General features: G+C 35.8%; 1 protein-coding gene across 1 annotated transcript in view; it reads right to left on the bottom strand.

Moving 5' to 3' along the window:
- Positions 1–21,067, bottom strand: part of sdk1b (sidekick cell adhesion molecule 1b) — a gene marked incomplete at its 5' end in the record, with an annotated part of 224,774 nt that overhangs the window by 125,853 nt on the left and 77,854 nt on the right. Inside the window, 3 exons of the mRNA XM_084091359.1 lie at positions 2,191–2,338; positions 3,393–3,499; positions 5,097–5,253. Of these exons, the coding sequence (XP_083947485.1) occupies positions 2,191–2,338; positions 3,393–3,499; positions 5,097–5,253 (412 nt within the window). The remainder of the gene's footprint in view (positions 1–2,190; positions 2,339–3,392; positions 3,500–5,096; positions 5,254–21,067) is intronic.

The following is a 21,067-nucleotide window of genomic DNA, read 5'->3' as shown; positions in this document are numbered from 1 at the left end:
AGTGATTGATGAAACACTATTTTCAATGCAAGCATGTGTGTCTGTGTGTGTGTGTGTGTTTAAGAGTGTACAGATGAGGGTTGCCTGACTTTTTGTTGTTTTGTTGTCTATATATATATATATATATATATATATATATATATATATATATATATACATACAGTGAGGAAAATAAGTATTTGAACACCCTGCTATTTTGCAAGTTCTCCCACTTGGAAATCATGGAGGGGTCTGAAATTGTCATCGTAGGTGCATGTCCACTGTGAGAGACATAATCTAAAAAAAACAAAACAGAAATCACAATATATAATTTTTTTAACTATTTATTTGTATGATACAGCTGCAAATAAGTATTTGAACACCTGTCTATCAGCTAGAATTCTGACCCTCAAAGACCTGTTAGTCTGCCTTTAAAATGTCCACCTCCACTCCATTTATTATCCTAAATTAGATGCACCTGTTTGAGGTCGTTAGCTGCATAAAGACACCTGTCCACCCCATACAATCAGTAAGAATCCAACTACTAACATGGCCAAGACCAAAGAGCTGTCCAAAGACACTAGAGACAAAATTGTACACCTCCACAAGGCTGGAAAGGGCTACGGGGAAATTGCCAAGCAGCTTGGTGAAAAAAGGTCCACTGTTGGAGCAATCATTAGAAAATGGAAGAAGCTAAACATGACTGTCAATCTCCCTTGGACTGGGGCTCCATGCAAGATCTCACCTCGTGGGGTCTCAATGATCCTAAGAAAGGTGAGAAATCAGCCCAGAACTACACGGGAGGAGCTGGTCAATGACCTGAAAAGAGCTGGGTCCACCGTTTCCAAGGTTACTGTTGGTAATACACTAAGACGTCATGGTTTGAAATCATGCATGGCACAGAAGGTTCCCCTGCTTAAACCAGCACATGTCAAGGCCCGTCTTAAGTTTGCCAATGACCATTTGGATGATCCAGAGGAGTCATGGGAGAAAGTCATGTGGTCAGATGAGACCAAAATAGAACTTTTTGGTCATAATTCCACTAAACGTGTTTGGAGGAAGAAGAATGATGAGTACCATCCCAAGAACACCATCCCTACTGTGAAGCATGGGGGTGGTAGCATCATGCTTTGGGGGTGTTTTTCTGCACATGGGACAGGGCGACTGCACTGTATTAAGGAGAGGATGACCGGGGCCATGTATTGCGAGATTTTGGGGAACAACCTCCTTCCCTCAGTTAGAGCATTGAAGATGGGTCGAGGCTGGGTCTTCCAACATGACAATGACCCGAAGCACACAGCCAGGATAACCAAGGAGTGGCTCTGTAAGAAGCATATCAAGGTTCTGGCGTGGCCTAGCCAGTCTCCAGACCTAAACCCAATAGAGAATCTTTGGAGGGAGCTCAAACTCTGTGTTTCTCAGCGACAGCCCAGAAACCTGACTGATCTAGAGAAGATCTGTGTGGAGGAGTGGGCCAAAATCCCTCCTGCAGTGTGTGCAAACCTGGTGAAAAACTACAGGAAACGTTTGACCTCTGTAATTGCAAACAAAGGCTACTGTACCAAATATTAACATTGATTTTCTCAGGTATTCAAATACTTATTTGCAGCTGTATCATACAAATAAATAGTTAAAAAATCATACATTGTGATTTCTGGATTTTTTTTATTTAGATTATGTCTCTCACAGTGGACATGCACCTACGATGACAATTTCAGACCCCTCCATGATTTCTAAGCGGGAGAACTTGCAAAATAGCAGGGTGTTCAAATACTTATTTTCCTCACTGTATATATTGATCCTTTCAATTATTAATTTAAATTATTAATGTCATTCCAGACCTATAAGACTGACTGACTTTTGTGGAAAACAAAAAGAGAAATTTTAAACAATGACTTTCAGAGAATAATGACTTTGGTGTGTTCCTCACAGGAGTCGTATAAACTTCTTATTTTCTTATGACTCAGTTCTCATTCACTCACAATCTACTGAAAAGAATGAGCAGAATATTCATCAAAAAGACAAATATTTTATCGAAGAAAGCCATAAAGGATTGGAAAACAAATGATAGGAGTCAGTAAATGATGACTTAAGCGTCCTTTTTAGACAAAACCATTTACATAATAAATTAGAGCAGGTTTTAGTCAATATCCATTGATCTTTTTTACAGGACAAGCCTCACAGATGTCAAAATGTCAAATGGCAACTTACACCCGATGGTTAGGAATGATCTTGAAGCCGTCTCTGAACCATGTGACCTGAGGGCGAGGGTAACTGCTCACAGCAGGGGGATTCAGGATAGCGGCTCTTCCCTGAGAGACCGTTTTCCTCTGTTCCAGTTCCGCAAAGTTATCCATGTCTATGAGAGAGAAAGAAAGAGAGAGAAAAAAATAATATTGTGACTATGATTTAGGTTGCAATATGAGGCACATTTAGCATCTCATAATTATGTTGCTCTTTTTCTGATATCAACATTCTCTGTCATTTTGTTAAAACAATAAAGATTTTTTTAATGAAATCTGAGAGCTTTCTGTCCATCCATTGACAGCTACACTACTGCCACTTTCAAGCTCCAAAAAGGTAGTCAAGACATCATTAAAGTAATCCATGTGACTCCAGTGGTTTAACCTCAATTTTATGAAGAGTGCTTTGCTTGCGCAAAAAAACAGCAACCATAATTTACCACTTTATTTACAAAATATGAATATCCAACACGCATTCACAATAGCATCATGATGCATGTGTGTTGTATTGATGCGAGAGCAGACGTTGCGTGAATGCAAGTTGGAGATTTTTTTTTGTGCAAACAAAGCACTTGTGTTGCTTCATAAAATAGAGGTTAAACCACTGGAGTCACATGGATTACTTCAATGATGTCTTGACTACCTTTTTGGGGCTTAAAGTTGCAGACTGTCAATGGAGGGACAGAAAACTCTCAGATTTCAATAAAAAGATCTTTATTTGAGTTCCAAAGATGAACTAAAGTCTTACGAGTTTGGAATGACATGAGGGTGAGAAATGAATGACATAACTTTCATTTTTGGGTGAACTAACCCTTTAGGCTTCTGCGGTATAATGATTTTATCACAGTGTAGGATGTTTAAGGCACTCCAACACCCCTTGACCATGGTCAAATTATTTTAATACATGGCCTTCAGTGGCTTTTGCCGTAATATACTTGTATGTGTGTCCCAAACACCAGCTGCATTACAAAGAGTAAATAAAGTGTACTGGATAGACAGCATATTTAAAAATTACTGGAGTGTTTCCTGAATGTCACTTCTAGTTCTTCCCCTATGGGACCCTGTGCTACATGCATATGAGTGTGTTCTAGGTGAGTGTGGTGATGTGTGAAATCCATTTGTGCTTCAGCCTCCCAGACTCCCTTTCTAACAACATACACATGTACTTACAAGCCACACGAACATCAGCTCTCGTCTGGATCAGCGCTCCCATCCTGTTCCTCACCGCGCACTGATACAAACCCGTGTCCTTGCGGTTTAACAATGCGATCGTGTATCTGGAAGAAAGAAAGAAAGCTGGGATTTAAATAGTGCTTACTTGAGGAATGGATATGTTCTTGCTGTGCAGTATACACTATACTGCACACTACATCTTTTTTGAGTGTGAAACAGGGCACATTATGCAATGATAAATGTTACAAATAGTAGTGTACTACACTGTTGTCTTATAACCTCACTAGGCTGCATGTTTAATTCAGTGAGTCACTTCCAGTTATGACATTTCTTTAATCCACTGTTGCATAAAAATATCTTAACTTCTCCCTTTTGGATCAAATAATGAGCCAAGGAAGAAAATCTGGAGTGAGAGATATTATTACAGATTCATTCTTAACACTGTAATTAAAAGTGCATTGCATTGTGGAATAAAGTATACTACACATGCGCTGGTTATGCATACTATTGACCATATAGTATGAGTAGTATGTTACTATGCTATTTCAAACACATCCCAAAACCTGGCTCTACATTATATAATTGTCAAATATGTGTTATCTGAACCTGCAACATGATTTCCTCAATGTGTACAATAAGCAGTTCAATAAACATACAAGAAGTTTGAATGTGGACGCTAACAAGTGCTTGGATTTATGAGCAGATGGATGTGAGTGTGGTTTAGGAAATCATACAGGTTTAGTATTAGTGTTATTTTTGTATTTTTTATTTATTTATTAATATTTAGTTTTATTAAAATTTAGTTTTTTATAAATATTTGAATTTGCCTTTACTCTTATATTGTCAAAATTAAACATTTCAATTTTAATATTTTATTTTTAATAAGTTTATGTGCTTGTGTCACGTGTATAAGTTGTTTCTTTATTTTTCTTTATTTTATTTATTTACAGTTATTAATTTTAGTGCTTCAACTTAATTTTACTTCAGTTAGTCTGCAATGCAACATTTCTAATTTTCATGTAATAATTATATTTTATTTCAGCTAAAATGTTTTTAATAGTTTTTGTTAACAATAATAATGTAAAAAATGTTATGGTCGCTTTGATCAACTTGGTGCGTTTCTGTTGAATAAAAGTATTAACTCCTCCCAACATGAGCAAATTATTACAATTTGAATTTTTCAGTGAACTATCCTGTTGAAGTCACATTTTTTGGCTTTAAAATAGATGAAAACAGACCTCATCGCTCATCTTGCTAACACTGTTCTTATTATACACCATTTCTTTATTAGACACAACTCTGAGGTCAGTCTAATAATAATGTCTCCAAAACACGAGGGGTCAAAGATGGATGACCAGACAAGAGAAAGAGGCCAAAGAAGGAAACAGTACAAATGAGATCCCAAAGGACTCTGCACTGTCTATATTATTTTATATTGTAGCACTATTGTCTGCTGTACAATCTCCAACAAAAAATACAATGACCTCAGTACATGGGTGCAAGTTAGGATAATGGTTACTCATACCAAAACAGTGCTATAAAAACTACTTTAAATCAATTAAAAAACCCATTAAATCAAAATGTGAAATTTGTGGCTTGGGACTTTTATGTTTTGCTGCTTTATGCAGACTTCATGATCCTCAAAGATTGCCTTGGTTTCACATAAGACATGTAAACAGCAAACAGTGTGTTCATTGTTACCTGTACTCTGGTGTGTATTCAGTGATGTCTGTGCTGTTTCTCATCCATTTGAACTCCAGCGGCCAGCTGCCCTCAGCCAGACAGGTGAGCACGAGTCTGTTCCCCTCCAGATGTGTCTGTGCACCCCCTACCTCGGTTTTAAAGTACGGAGCGATGTCTGTGAAGAGAACATCAATAACGGAATGAAAACCCGTGTTTAATTTTGATGTAATGAACAGTTAAGCTTCACTAAATATGCAAAGATGGCTAATTATGATGCATGAATGAAAGCACACTGAGCGTAAGAATAAAGTGCTGACCATGATATTTTAGTCCAGATAAGCCAATAAAAGCCAAATACTACTTTGATTAATGACCAATATATCAGCCAGTCTGATTCATCAGCCAATATTTGGCCATTTCGAAACTGATAACTGTGCCTGAGTACACATTAAAAGTACATCTCATTATATGAGAATATATTTATGGATAGATAGATAGATAGATAGATAGATAGATAGATAGATAGATAGATAGATAGATAGATAGATAGATAGATAGATAGATATGGGGTCAATACATGGGAAAAGTCATTCAGATTCGGTTACAGAAATGTTTTTTTCTCAGAATTGCGAGTTTATTTGAATTAGAATTGCTTGCAACTCTGAGAAGAAAAGTCTTAATTGTGTTTCAAAAGTTCTGAGTTCATATCTCGCAATTCTCAATCAATTCAGGTGAGGGGAAAAAGAGTGTGAATTGTGAGACAAACTCAGAATTGCCAGATAAAAAGTCGCAATTACCATTTTTATTTTTTGTTTTGTTGCTGAAATAATGTAGATATGAAAAAGCGTTTTATTTAACACTGAAAATATAAACACTTCACCGTTAAATAATCATCCGAAATGGCTGACTCTTTCTATATTAGGCTTACTCATGCCCTCTCTAAACACAGTTTTACATATGAGTCCTTGGGCTGTAGCAAAAAGATTTAGGCCATAAAAAAATGAAATATACTTCTGAAAACATCTGCAAATACACACTGCTCCTAGACACACAGTTAATGCGGAGGTAAAGGTATTTATTTGTCACAAGAATATCACCATGTCAGTAGTGCACAGTTTTTGCCACACAAATCCGGACCTTTTACCTAATAAACTAAGAAAAAGATCTCAAAGGGACTTTCACTCTGGTGCTTTGTAAGAAACTTGTGTCAAGGCCTTTGTGTATTGTGAATCTAATCTCTCCATCTAAAGTCAGAATGGCTTCAGATGACATCAATAATTCTGAAGAAGTGACCATTAGAAAACAGTAGGGAAGGCATGTGACCTGAGATGAGACTGATAATATGAGCTCTCCCGCTCTCTCTAAATTGAATGGAAGCCTGTGTGCAATTCAAACTATATGAATACAGTATGTGTCAAAAGGATAAAAACATTCCATTCAGTCTTGGAATATTCTCAGATATATTCACTGTGAGCTCTGTTGCAAAAAGCAGGTAACAATTTAGCAATCTGATGAAAGTATTTTTAGTTAAAGTTCCCCTGTAGTCCAAAATTGTATCCCTTAAAACTAATTTTTGATCACCAAAATGACATTTAAATATAATAAACAAATTTAAATCTTCATGCCTTAAATTAGCTTGAATGTAACTCTACACCCTTGCCTCATATACGTAGTAGTATACTGCCTAGTATATGCGGTTCTATGAATATGCAAATTAGCCCCGCCTCCACTCACTCACACCAGCTCAGAGATTCACTCGTTGACGCTCACACGTTGACCTGATTGGTTACAAGGTAGTTTGTCAGAAACACCAGTGATTTCAAACCGTGTCTTTGGTTCATTGCAGTTTTCAAGGAGAAAATACTCAGCAATGGTGTTGACGTGATTTTGCACATGGTTTGCCTTAAAGCATATTAAAAACATTAAAAGCTGGATTTTCACCACAGGGGGACGTTAACAACTTGGCTTTAGCATGTTGCTAAGCTAACAATGTGATACTTTTATACAATTTGATCTGAAATTAAAAACTATTTTAGTAGATACTTTTCAGTACTGAATTAAGTATGCACTGATATTGAAATTTTAGCAAATATCAATAATAACAACTATTTTCATATGACGGTCACTAACCAATGTGAACTACATTTCTAATCTAGTTATCTATTATTCTAATTATCAGCTCTAATCTGCTAAATGCGACTAAAAGGCATGAAATATAAAGATATTATAAACATCATCACTATATATAGGCATTCATTAGAAAAAACAATATTGTGTAAATGAGAATGAAAATTAATCTTAATAAAAAGCCTTAAAGGGCTATTACTTTAAAAATAGTGCAAGACGATGGCAAAAGTAATTTAAATCTTGATATGTCATAAGTATTTAGATTAATTTAATTCTTTGAAATCAGCCAAAAACGATATATAGTGCCAATAAATGAACAAAGCATATTGTATATTTATTTACGTTTGATATCTCAACTACATCCACCATCAACAGAGCTGGTTGCAATGCATTCTGGGATTGCATTGTCCACTATGTATGTATACACCTGATGCTACCTTAGGATTTGTGCTAAACAAGGTATCTTAGAAGGCAGCATGATATTGCTGTGTACCTTTTGGAACAGTCTTCTCGTTTGGTGTGTGTGCCCATTGAAGCATCCCAGGTCAACATTCTTACTGTCTCTGCGGGAAAAAATGACTTCGGTCTGCCATTATGAAGCTAAAGGCCAATGCCTCAGTGCCTCCCACCACACTTGTTAGCAAATTACTTGCCATTTAGCAGACACTTTCATTCCAAAAAAAAAAAAAAAAAAAAAAAGACTAATTGCAGAAACAGCCCTCCTGAAGCCACTAAGTGCTTTGCTTAAACGAACAAAGGTGATAAAACAAAAATGTGAAGTATTAACTCTTGATAACTTATGTGATGTTTGCCCATGCAAAACTCGTCGCCATTCATGTTCGTATATGGCGTGGGATGAGTTATGTTTCAAAATTGCAACAAAAAAAATTTATAAATATAAATTTATATTTATAATATATAAATTCCATTCAAAAATGCATTCAAGAAAATTCATAATAAAATAATAATGAATTCTTGAAAAGAACACAAAGTAGTTTGGCATAATATTTTATCTTTAAAAAAAAAATATATATATAAACAATTTTAAAATCATTTTAACAAAACTGCTTATTAATATTTTAAAACCTTTGTACACCAAATAAAGGTCATGTGGTGCAACCAGGGTTATTATCGTTGACTAAAACTATTTAAAAAATTCCTTGATTCCTTGAAAATTACTTGAAATAAAATAAACATTAACAGCTGAAGTACTAAAATAACTAAAACTAAAAACTAAATTACTTAATACATTTAAAAAAAAACTAATAAAAATTACAAAATAAATTACTAAAACTTTAACTAAAATTGAAATGAAAACAGAAAACAAAAATTAAATCTAATTATTAACAAAATATTAACAAACCATATATAAATATATCATTGATATATAAAATAAGTAAAATACCACATAACTAAACTAAAGTTAATTCAGGTTAATTTCTAAGAACTTCTTGACGCGAGCTAGATTTTCTTTTTTATCTTGGACACTCTTATTTGTCAATGACCCATGACCAAGCATAACATTACTAGTTATAAAGGACCACTAAATGTTACTAAATAAATCTCCAGTTACTACGACATCATTGTTCAGGCTTTGTGCCAACACATTTAATCTTTAACCGATGGGTGATTACCGGGTTGATCTCACAGGAAAGGAGCTTGATGCCGTGCTTAATGAGGCAAAACTTTATTTCTTCAAGTGCCAAATACACCATGCGAATATGATAGGGGCATGTGATCTGACCTTTTTTTTGTGGTTCCAATACAATGAGACTGTGTGACATCCGCATGCATTCTCTGTACAGTCATACAGTTTTGGGGAGTTGGCCCCACACCCATAATGCACCAGTCCTTTCCTCTGGCCTCAGGACACATTTACCCACAGAGAAGATCTGAGCGCACAGACAGGTAGAAGCAAGCATGGGTAATCAGGTGGAAGAAATGGGGTGATCAGTGACATTTACACATCAAACACACACACAAACATTTCAGTGAACTCCAGCACAAGCTGTCCACACACACACACACTTGCGTACACACATCACACGGACTCACGCAGTGGAAGAGACAGGGTGATCACTGACATTTCCATAAAGTGGAGGCAGAGGATTCTCAAGGGAACGGGAAACAACATATACGCACACACACACACACACACACACACACGACCCTTTAAAAGTGCCTTGTGACCAGGAAACCTCTTTGTGACGGACAATAGCTCACTCAAAAGAACTTCAAGCAGGAAGAGTATGATCTCTAAAATGGAAAGGACAAACATTATTGATAGAATCCTCAGTCTGTGTTACCTGAACTGTGCAAACACTAAGGCTTATATAAGACATGAGAAACTTTATTTGCCAAATAAAGACACAATGTCTGATGTTCAAACACATACTTATTCTAGTGATGCTCAGAATTGAAAATTCTTGACCGAAATGTTTTTTATTTATTTATTTTAATGTAAGGTTACATTTTGATTATATCTAATTGAAATATATTTCTATAATATGTCTTCAATTGGTGTAACTTACAATAAAATAAGCACCAAAAAGTAAAGAAAAGAAAAAAAACTGTAATACTGGATGTGTCAGTAAACAGAAACCTTTTTATGCAGAACACACAACAACCTTATAATAAGAAGGATGAGCACATTGACATCCAAACTGATTTGTGATTACCTCAGTCTGTACACAGAAATGCTCACGGTTAATATATAGTCAACATTCAGTGGTTATCACTATAGTTACAGTTACCAACCATCTGCAATAATACTGAATTGATACTATTTAAGGGAACAGAACATCATTCTGTTACAGAATGCAGTTTGTTCCATATTTTAGCATGAAACTGAGAATGCTTTAGTATATCAGATTTGATCAGTTTCAGCCAAAAATGATAAATTAGAATGGAAAACAAATTGAAAAAGACAGTTGTGTTAAATCCTTACATTGGGTGGTGACAGAAGAGGAAAGGAGACAGAAGAGGAAAGGCAAAAAAGAACAGACTGAACATTTTTGCACCTTTATTTGTTGGTTTTTCACACTTTTAGTTATACTGTTGATGTGTGTGTGTGTGTGTGTGTGTGTGTGTGTGTGTGTGTGTGTGTGTGGTAATCCCTAAGTTATGGGGAACAAAAATCTTAGTGCCCATGAGGAAAACAGCTTATAAATCATACTAAATTAAGTGTTTTGACGATGTAAAAATGCAGAATGTTTTCTGTGATGGGTGGGTTTAGGGGTAGGGTTAGTGTAAGGGGATAGAATATACAGTTTGTACAGTATAAAAAGACTATGTCTATGGGAAAGTCCTCATAAAACATGGAAACCAGTATGTGTTTTTGTGTGTGTAAAAATAAGACCATCCAGCCACTTTCAGTAAGTTTATTTTTTTCACTGGATTTTTTAAATAACTGGCCTTAAGGTTAATTAAATAGGTGTAATGCAGCTAAAATAAAAATTAATTCATAGAAATATTATTTATCTTTTATTTATTAAATATTATTTATAAGCAGTCAAACTGATGGTGTATGGCAATGTAGTTCAGTATGGCTTTAAAATTAATTTAAAATAAAAATGTAATCATATGATGAAATCAGTGATTGCATCTCCAAAGCTTTTTCTGCACATATTTCAGTCCATTTCAAATGTAGGCTATCTTTTTTTCTACATACACATAGCTGCAGGCACACACTGTGATTCTGCAGCATTTCATTTTTATTTACAAAGTGGTCAATTGTCACCTGCCACCAACTGTTTACTTCAATCTCAATTGGCATGTGGTATAAAGGAACAGAGAGTGTCCCTTATTTTTCTCTGCTGAACTTTACAACTCTACCTTTAGGGAAAATGCAAACACAAAAACATGTTATATTTCTAAGACTTTCTAGGGGGAAAAGCCACTTAGAACATCTTGCCAGACACATAGCAACTCCCTGGCAACCACCCACAACAGTCTCATAAGCGGCTTGTTTTGTATGAGGAGCAAATACATAATAATGCAGTGTAGAAATATATTCAATTGTTTGAAATATGCCAGCACCCTTTTGTGTTCAGGTAGACATATTTAGTTACAGCTGAGAGCGTTAGTTATTCTTCAGAGGGCAGATAGAACAAATGCACAATAATTACTGTTTGCCGCTAGATAAGTGGAGTAACGAAGTATTCAGCACGTTTTTGTTTGCTTATAATCAAATTAAAGTTCAAAAGCATGAAAAATCTGACAGCTCTGAAAATGCAGTACTAAACTAACAATGAATGTAGAGAGAGAGCAAACAAAAATAAATGGGAAGCTGAAAGAAACGGACATACACAAACACAGTCAGGCTGCTAAAAGCCTAACATTTATAAATGTCTAGACCACGAGGTGTATAATGAGATGATCGTCATCCTATTGTTATATTGTCACTTGCTACACAATGGTTTCTTACACTCAATACATTTCCAGTGAAATAGTTTATTGCTCACAAGTTGTTTTTTATAGTTTAGGAAAAATGTTCGAGTTCATATTGTAATGTCTGATTTTTATTTAAACTTTGGTATCTTGGCCAATCTTTAAATCAAAATGGACAATTCTTGTTTTGAAGTATTTATTATAAATGATTTCTCTTCTCTTCTCTGATGACGTGTTTACTGGCCCAAGGGTGGGAAGAACTGTCAATCACATGAGATCCACCAACAGCAAACCATAATGATCCAATCAATTCCCGATGGACAAAATCATGTCCCACCCTACATTTTTTCATGTTCCGGAAGCCGTTTCACTCGGATATATACATCACAATAGGGAAGAAAAGACTATCACAGCTTTAAAGAGAGTTTAAAAGATTTTATAAAACTGTTAAATGTAATCTAATATCTAAATGTTGTACATTATAATGTGATCCCTATATTCACTTTAGAGTTTATATAGGAAAGTTAATATACTGAAAAGTTTATATATTAAAAGTTAAATAGGACAGTCTTAAAGGGACAGTACACGCAAAAATGAAAATTCTGCCATTAAATATTCACCCTCATGTCGTTCCAAACCCGCAAAAGACTTTCGTTCGCTTTTCGTTCCCCAAGATATTTTGGTAACACTTTATTTTACAGTGTCTTTGTTATACATGTTACATGAGGCTACTATAGTGAAAACTATAAATTATGCATAATTACATGCAACTAACCTTAAACCACACCCTCATCCTAACCCTTACCCTATAGTAAGTACATGTACTTAATTATTATTTCTCAGTTCTTAAATGTATAATTACACTGACACGGACACATTTGTGATGAATTCTGAGAGTTTTCTGTGCTCTCCATTGACAGCCATGCAACTACCACTTTGACGCTTCAAAAAGTTCATAAAGAGATATTAGAAAACTAATCAATAAGAATTGAACGGGGACTGCAGAGACTTGATCGCTTAATATGATGAACAGATTTAATTTAGGCTTTTATTCACATTTAAACATTGATCAGCGGACATAATCAGGAGCTCAACTGAACCTGCTTTACGACTGAGAACAATGTTTTTTACGGAAGCTCAAACGTTCTGCGTAACATGAGAATGAACCTCATTGGTTCTTGCTGAAGCTCAAACGTGCTGCGTAACATGAGAATGAACCTCATTGGTTCTTGCTGAAGCTCAAACGTGCTGCGTAACACGAGAATGAACCTCATTGGTTCTTGTGGAAGCTCAAACGTGCTGCGTAACACATGAGAATGAACCTCATTGGTTCTTGCGGAAGCTCAAACGTGCTGCGTAACACGAGAATGAACCTCATTGGTTTTTGCAGAAGCTCAAACGTGCTGCGTAACACGAGAATGAACCTCATTGGTTCTTGCGGAAGCTCAAACGTGCTGCGTAACACGAGAATGAACCTCATTGGTTTTTGCAGAAGCTCAAACGTGCTGCGTAACACGAGAATGAACCTCATTGGTTCTTGCAGAAGCTCAAACGTGCTGCGTAACACGAGAATGAACCTAATTGGTTCTTGCTGAAGCTCAAACGTGCTGCGTAACACATGAGAATGAACCTCATTGGTTCTTGTGAAAGCTCAAACCTGCTGCGTAACACGAGAATGAACCTCATTGGTTCTTGCTGAAGCTCAAACGTGCTGCGTAACACGAGAATGAACCTCATTGGTTCTTGCTGAAGCTCAAACGTGCTGCGTAACACGAGAATGAACCTCATTGGTTCTTGCTGAAGCTCAAACGTGCTGCGTAACACGAGAATGAACCTCATTGGTTCTTGCTGAAGCTCAAACGTGCTGCGTAACACGAGAATGAACCTCATTGGTTCTTGTGGAAGCTCAAACCTGCTGCGTAACACGAGAATGAACCTCATTGGTTCTTGCTGAAGCTCAAACGTGCTGCGTAACACGAGAATGAACCTCACTGGTTCTTGCTGAAGCTCAAACGTGCTGCGTAACACGAGAATGAACCTCATTGGTTCTTGTGGAAGCTCAAACCTGCTGCGTAACACGAGAATGAACCTCATTGGTTCTTGCTGAAGCTCAAACGTGCTGCGTAACACGAGAATGAACCTCATTGGTTCTTGCTGAAGCTCAAACGTGCTGCGTAACACATGAGAATGAACCTTTGGTTCTCGCACATCAAGAGAACATGCTTGAGCTTCCATTTACCACAACTGTGAGTTGAGGAGCTTTTATATGTGAATACAAGCCTAAAATCAAGTTATAAAGTTATCAGAGAGTCTTGCAAACACAGACATATACCCTTAAAAACAGAAGTTCTCTTGACAGTCCTGCTGCTTCACAAGGACAACATACCCCAGAAATGTCTCAACGCACTCTAGAAACACTCTTTCAAGTAAAATGGATGATGAGCCCCATCCAAAAGAGTTACCATTCTCCAAAAGAGAAGCCTCTTGACATGCTCTATTAAGAGTATAGCCATCATATATTCCCACGGCGCGGCATAGATCTCCAGCAAAGCTTTCAACGATTAAGAAAGGGCAATTTTGGTTGGAAAGTTTTCTTTTAACCTTTTCTCAAGAGCATGTCAAAAACGTGTTTTCTCACCGATTCTTTCAAGACCTTCAGCAGGGTAACCTTGGTGTGGTTGTCTTGTCTTGATGTGATGGGCAGATGGATCTCTTTTCATTCATTATTCAGATTGGTTTAGATCAAAAAGCATTCACACCAAATTTATTCAGACGATCAAAACCTCATGGAAGATAATCTACCGACAGCAAGCATATGGAAGGTAATTCTTTTATATGAATCTGCAACTGCAAAAAGGTTTTATAAGATTGTGATGTTCAGTATTACAAATATTAGATCATGGAATATTGCATTTGACCAATAAGATCAAAGTATTCCAGATAGCCGTGTAAATAACCATATGTACCACGTTTTGATTGAACAAAAAGTTATATGCAGCTGCTACAAAGAGTCTCACAGGAACATTAAGTAAAGAGCAGGTGAGGATTTTTTGTTGTCGTTGGTATAAATCCATAATACTAATAATAATACTGTACTACTGTAAATTATTCATTAGTATTATTATTACACATTTCAACTGTCATGTAGGCTATTGCTAAATTTAGAATATGACTGCAATAAATCAATACAATATAAACTAAACACTGTATAATATAATATAATATATAATTAATATGATATATAATATAATATAATGAATATATAATATAATCAAAAGTTTGAGGTCAGTATTTTTTTTAAAGAAATTAATATTTGCATTCAACAAGAATGAATTAAATTGACAGTGACTGTAGACTTTTATAATGTTATAGAAAAAGATTTCTATTTTAAATTAATTCTGCTCTTTTAAACTTTCTATTCATCAAAGAATCTTGAAAAACAACCATCACAGTAAATTATAAATTATTTGAATTAAGATGGTGATCTCTTTTTTACTTTGAAATTAACATTCGAAGACAAAAACAAAGCTCCATCAGGTCAAGAATGAAAGTCAAACCACTTGTCAACGGAAAATCAATGACAGCTGTAAACCAGAGGAAGAACTCTGCAAACAAGTGTAACAAAACAGAAAAGATCTGTACGAAAACAACCTTGACAGAATTTATTATCATATAAGACAAATGTTAACATTCAATGCTTTTAAACATTTTTTGGAGAGGTTCTTCACTTTGGAAGCCATTTTCAGAAGCCTCAGTTTTTGGTAAACTAGAACAAAGTTGTCAGAAATTGTATTAATATGGATGGAGTGTCAGATACATGACTGTTCAGATTTCTAGCCTATCTTATTGTGTTCTGTTCTTTTCTCCTCTAACTTCTTACATTCCCTCTTCTACTGTTTTTTTATTTATTTGCAATGCAAGTCGGCTCTGTTTCTTTGAGGTATGACTTCTGAGTGAGAAGCTACAGTATGGGTGTAAAACTTTAAAATGACCAATTTACAGCAAAAAAATCTGCTTGTACAAAAACGGCAAACTATTTAATGGTCTTTTAATGGTTAACCATTTTAATCACAAATCACCGATAAGGATGTTCACAAATTGCACAAATACTGTAGATAAAATAACTTAGCACGGAATAGCCTTCCCCCTTGTTTTCTTTAAATGTTTAACCCTTAAATGCATGAATATTTCACCAATTATTATTACATATTCAGGTATTCAGCGACCCGGATCTGTATCTAGCAGGGATGGATCTCTACGTGTCACAATAATATAAAACTCTCCTGATATTAGAGTAACAATTACAGAAGAATACAATTCAGCATTTTTTTTTTTTTTTTTTTTTTACCTTTTGGTGCTTGGAAAGGTTCAGTTTTATACCATCATCACCGTCTTCTTCAGAGCTCATTTCCCAGTACATTCAGCATCTGGCTCATTTTCGTGATCTCAAACATATTCTCAAAACTATAATTTTAATGAATAACATCTTCAAAATCAATATTTTTATCGCTGACAACTTCTTCACCAGATCCACCATCAAGTGACAGTGACACTAATATGTGATTACGTTCAGTACTTGCTCTGCAGTAAATCGCTGAGCCATTTCAAGTTTTGCTGATGATTCTTCCCATTCTTTTGTTTTCTGCCTGCGGTAACTATGAGTGAAACGTCACTTCATCACTGTGTTCAGACATTGCCGTCTTGTGGAATAAAAGTGAATTGCACTTATTCAGACATCAAAGATTCAATTATTGTTGTGCACAAAAAAATATATACTCACACCGTTACACACCTCGGGTCGTTAGCGACCCTAAACAATTTTTACTAAAAAAATACTGGGAAAACAGGTAATCTTTAAAAAATTCTTGTTGTATTGTTTATATTAAATTAATTGAGGAATACTAAGAAGGTTGATGTCTAACTTTTTAAAAAATGAATGAGGACGAGGGTAGTGATTGACATCCCGTGTCACTAAAGACCAGAGGTAAGCGTTTAAAGGTTAAACCGTCTGGGTAAACTTCTTAAGCTACTTCTTGCCTTTGCAATTTGGGCAGGAGCATTGTTTTAATGAAAAATAATATCTGTTCATTCCTCTTTAGATAACAACTTTTCATTAGAGGGAAGCAAGCCATTCTGCAATATTCTCCAGTACTCCAAAGCATTAATTGACTCTTCACAGTGAAGTAGTTCACCAATATCAGCAGCTAAAAACCTCTTCCTCCATGATTCACTATGGTAGAGATGCATTAATTGTTTTATTTCTCAGCAGATTTTCAAAAGACAGCACTCTGGACCATCACCATGCAACTTGTCTTTCATTGTGATTCATCGCACTACACACAACTTCCCATATTTTGCCAAAAACTTCATTCTGTCTTTGATGTTTTTCTGAGACAGCAATGGCTTTTTAAGTAGTGCATTTGCTTAAATTTCACTAATTTCCTGACCAATCATTTGTGGTTAAGACAATTAAAAGCTTAGTGTTTAGCCATGTTGGGCATTTTTCTTTGCCTAGGAGGGAGTATACATTACAATATCATTTTGGTAGCAATTACGGATGAAACAGGCAAAACAGAGCCATTTAAATCCCAGTCAATGACTGTGAACAGCACACCAGCAGATTACCTGTGTTCTACCTATAATTACTTGTCCAGTATGGAAAAAAAACCAGCCATCTCAAATCAGCCTGGATTTAAAACACCAGTCAGTCAAAACAGTCTTTTATTTTTTCAAATGCACTAACAATCCCACAACCCTCAGAATTATTAGAGCTGAGATGAAAGAGAAGTACACATGGGAAGTGCTAATTATTACAGAGACAAAAAGACTTTTTTTTTTTTTTGCATTTTCTGACAGCATGCCAGCTTCTCAAGCCAAAATTCAATCATTGCTTCCGACTGTTACAAGCCAGTAAATGAAATTTGCTGTTATCCTATGGTTGTAAGGGGAACTAAAGAGTCTTGTTCTGTCTAACATAAATATATTGTAGAAATGAGAGAGTGACATTTGTGAGAAAACAGCATAAAGGGTTTAAGTAGCATCAAATTATGTCCCATTTTAACAGGAAATTACGGATTTCCCTACTACGCCTTTTCATGACCTATAACCACGTCCTCAAGGTAGACGGCAAAGGTTACTCAAGGTGGATTGTCTCTGTAGTAACTACTAAATGTTATCTTGGATAAGCTAAAACACTATTCAGAAGGGATATGTTTTCTAAACAACATCTGAGTTACAATTATTAACATTGGACATCTGTCATATCATGTACTGATTTAGGCAGAAAGTCTAAATCCACAATAAAGGTGCACCAGGAATTTGCATGCAATGAGAAAATTAAATATGGTTTTGTATTCTACAAAGGTCAATAAATGAGGAAAGGCTATGTTAAAATACAATATCCGCAATCACAGGCATCCTTATCCAGACGGAATTTCATTTCTAAGAGGACCGCCAAGACAGCCAAAAATCAGTAGGTAATTTGCTCTGTAATTTTTACAGAGGTTGTTCAAGAAAAGCACGGATGTTTTTAAAGCAGTGGTTCTCAACTGATTTCGCCATGAAGCCCATATTATCCCATGGTCATTAAGCCGCAACCCATTTTTTTACATTTATTTTTAACTAAGCAAATTTATTTAATAAAAAATGGTTAACACACTGTAATGTTCTGGGGAAGATAAGCAACAGGCGTGAACTCGGAATTCTCTAAATAGACTTCAATGATGAACACGGGAGTAACACAACACATTACATAAGACAATAACTGACCAAGAAATAAAATGAACAGGGAGTATATATACAGGGGATAACAAGAAACAAAATAATAAACAGCTGATGATAACTAACCATAGAAACAAACAGGGAATCAGAAACCAAGGAAACCACAAACAAACATTGCATAGAAACAGGAACTAAAGGAAATGGAACAAAATATCAAAATAGAAGTCCCTAAGCGTGACACACACAAGTGCCGTTCCACTTTAACGTACTATTTTTTTTAAGAATATCACTAACACTGATGAATAAACAGTATTTTAAGTTAAGGCTATTAAATAGCAGTCCCAAAGTAGTTTATCATATAATGTTATTAAGTTGGTATGAGCCACCACAGTAATAAAAAAATATGGGATTAGTGGTATTTTGTGCTCAGGTTATGGAATCTACAGTTGCCATAGTAAATACAAATTATTAACATGAACTTAAAAAACATTTATGGACATTGATCCTGATAAATATAATTAACAATATTGGTAGGCCACTTTTTGTCAATTTCATGACATACTAATTAACAACGTAACTATGACGTTGCATGTTCTTAATTTCAGCAGCAAAAATGCATTCTGTGTGAACTGGCCCTATGGTTTGAGAGTTTAAAGTATGCTTGCGAAACAAATTTTCTAAACCTTTTTCTAAAAAACAAGTCATTTTTAAATGACTACTCGCATACGCACGCACCCAAATCATTCTGGCCAACTAATTTCTTCAACAAATGCAATAAGAGTGTGTTCACACATGTAGTTCGGTTCACTTGGTTTGTTTGGTCCAGACCAAAACAAACAAACACATACAGTCCTGGTCCACTTAGCGTTCACATTGGCATTTTAACAAGAACCTAAAGGCATAGGGATATGTTCACAACCTGATTGGTCGGATTTTTTTTTATTATATTTTGCGACAGAACCGAACATCCAAAACAGTGCTGTGTGCTGGGGTAAATGAGCATGTGCGTAGCAGCTGAGATCTCATGAAAAGCATATCAAATGTGTAAAGGTATCCAAAAAAAAAAGTGGCAGGAATCCCTCCGTCACAAACACACACGAAGATCTGCTGCGAGGAGACGCGGTTCTGGTGCATGTACCGAACCGTGATGGGCAACATTGAGACTATGACGAGAAAAAACATATGAATATGAATTCAAATATGAATTCATATTTAATTCAAACCGCACCAGAGTTCATTTGGAAGCGGACCAAGACCTATCTTTTCAGCAGTCTCGGTCCGGGTTCAGATGGCAGCGTTCACACTTATTCAAATGAACCGCACTTACAGAGCAATCGCACCAGGGTTTGTTTTAATCGAACCAAACACGCGTGTGAATACACCCTAAAAGTTCCTCCTGCATAATTTCAAAATTTTTTTTTTATTTTTTTATCTAAAGATGGAAATGTAGAGAAGAAACTCCATAGCAAGGAGGAACAGAGAAGAATTCCTCAGAGATAAACTTCATGGGTGGGACATGGCAACTGGGATTAACTCAAAGAAAGCTGGATTTGATTTGCAATTTTAAAAAGACTAGAACTTAGTATGTGTATGTCGGTGCCAACACAGAGCCTCTCCCACGGGACACAGCACAGTATGTGACCTCATTAAAGGGAGACAATTTAATATTTGACAACATCCCCTAGAGGACTTTGGGCAAAGCATGACTTCCTGTCTCCCCAGATTGGCTCTGCTGTGGATGAAGGTGTATGTGTGTACCTGCATATGCGACACGTGCATTTATATCTTCACTGCAGGAGGCAGAGCACTTTCCCACAAGTACAAACAAAAAAATATTCCTACCTGCCATAGTGCTGCTTTGATCAAACTGAAAATTTCATTCTTACTGGAAACTACTTAAAAAGCATCTCAAGGTGACCACGAGATACACGCTTCCTTTCTCTTTCAGCTAATGTTTTCTAGATACAAAGGTCGAAACATCTTGAAAACATTAAATATTAATCCTATAATTAAGTTGAAATTAAGTTTATTTTTCTTACCCCACCCACTGGCATTTTAAATGCATGAAACTCCCAAGGATTATGTTTAAAAGATGAATGTATACTATATATATATATATTAAAAAGCATTATCCGGCACTATTTTCCTTTCCAAACTAATTCATCTTGTTTTAAGGATGTTTCAATTGTTATAGGAAGACAAGATTAAGAAAAATGATTTTTGCTGTGTAATTATTCATTACCAAACACAAACTCCAGTGTCTTGAATGACTATAATGAATTGTGCACCAAATTATGATGAACTGTCTTCATTAACCAAAATATTTAAAATACTAGAGCTGAATGTGTGTTTTGTAAAGCAGCCTTTTCACTGCTTAATGCATCTGTAGGTGTCATCCTGGATCTGAGTGCTTGTATGCGTGTATGGTGTACAAGTGTAAATGTACCTATAACATGTCATGTTATCCCAGGTGACATTCCCGCTCCTGACTGATGCTGCCTCTGCTTCCTTTTAAAAACTATGTCTCACGCTCCAACACAGACCATTGCTTAGGGGGAAAAAAAATGCTTCTTTGTAACTATGCGTGCTGCTCTGATTGATTTAAATGCAATACTTGATATACAACAATATACAGTACTACTCTCATATCAAGGCAAAAACAACAAAAAAGGTACACAAAGTGATGTCATTCATCTCCAAATGAAGTCATGTTTTGCCACGCTCTGCTGCCAGTGATCAACATGCCACATGAT

Source organism: Abramis brama (genome assembly GCF_963993115.1).
Source record: "Abramis brama genome assembly, chromosome: 2".
Lineage (NCBI taxonomy): Eukaryota > Metazoa > Chordata > Actinopteri > Cypriniformes > Leuciscidae > Abramis > Abramis brama.
The sequence above is the reverse complement of the archived record's forward strand: the minus strand, read 5'-3'. Positions and strand labels throughout refer to the sequence as shown.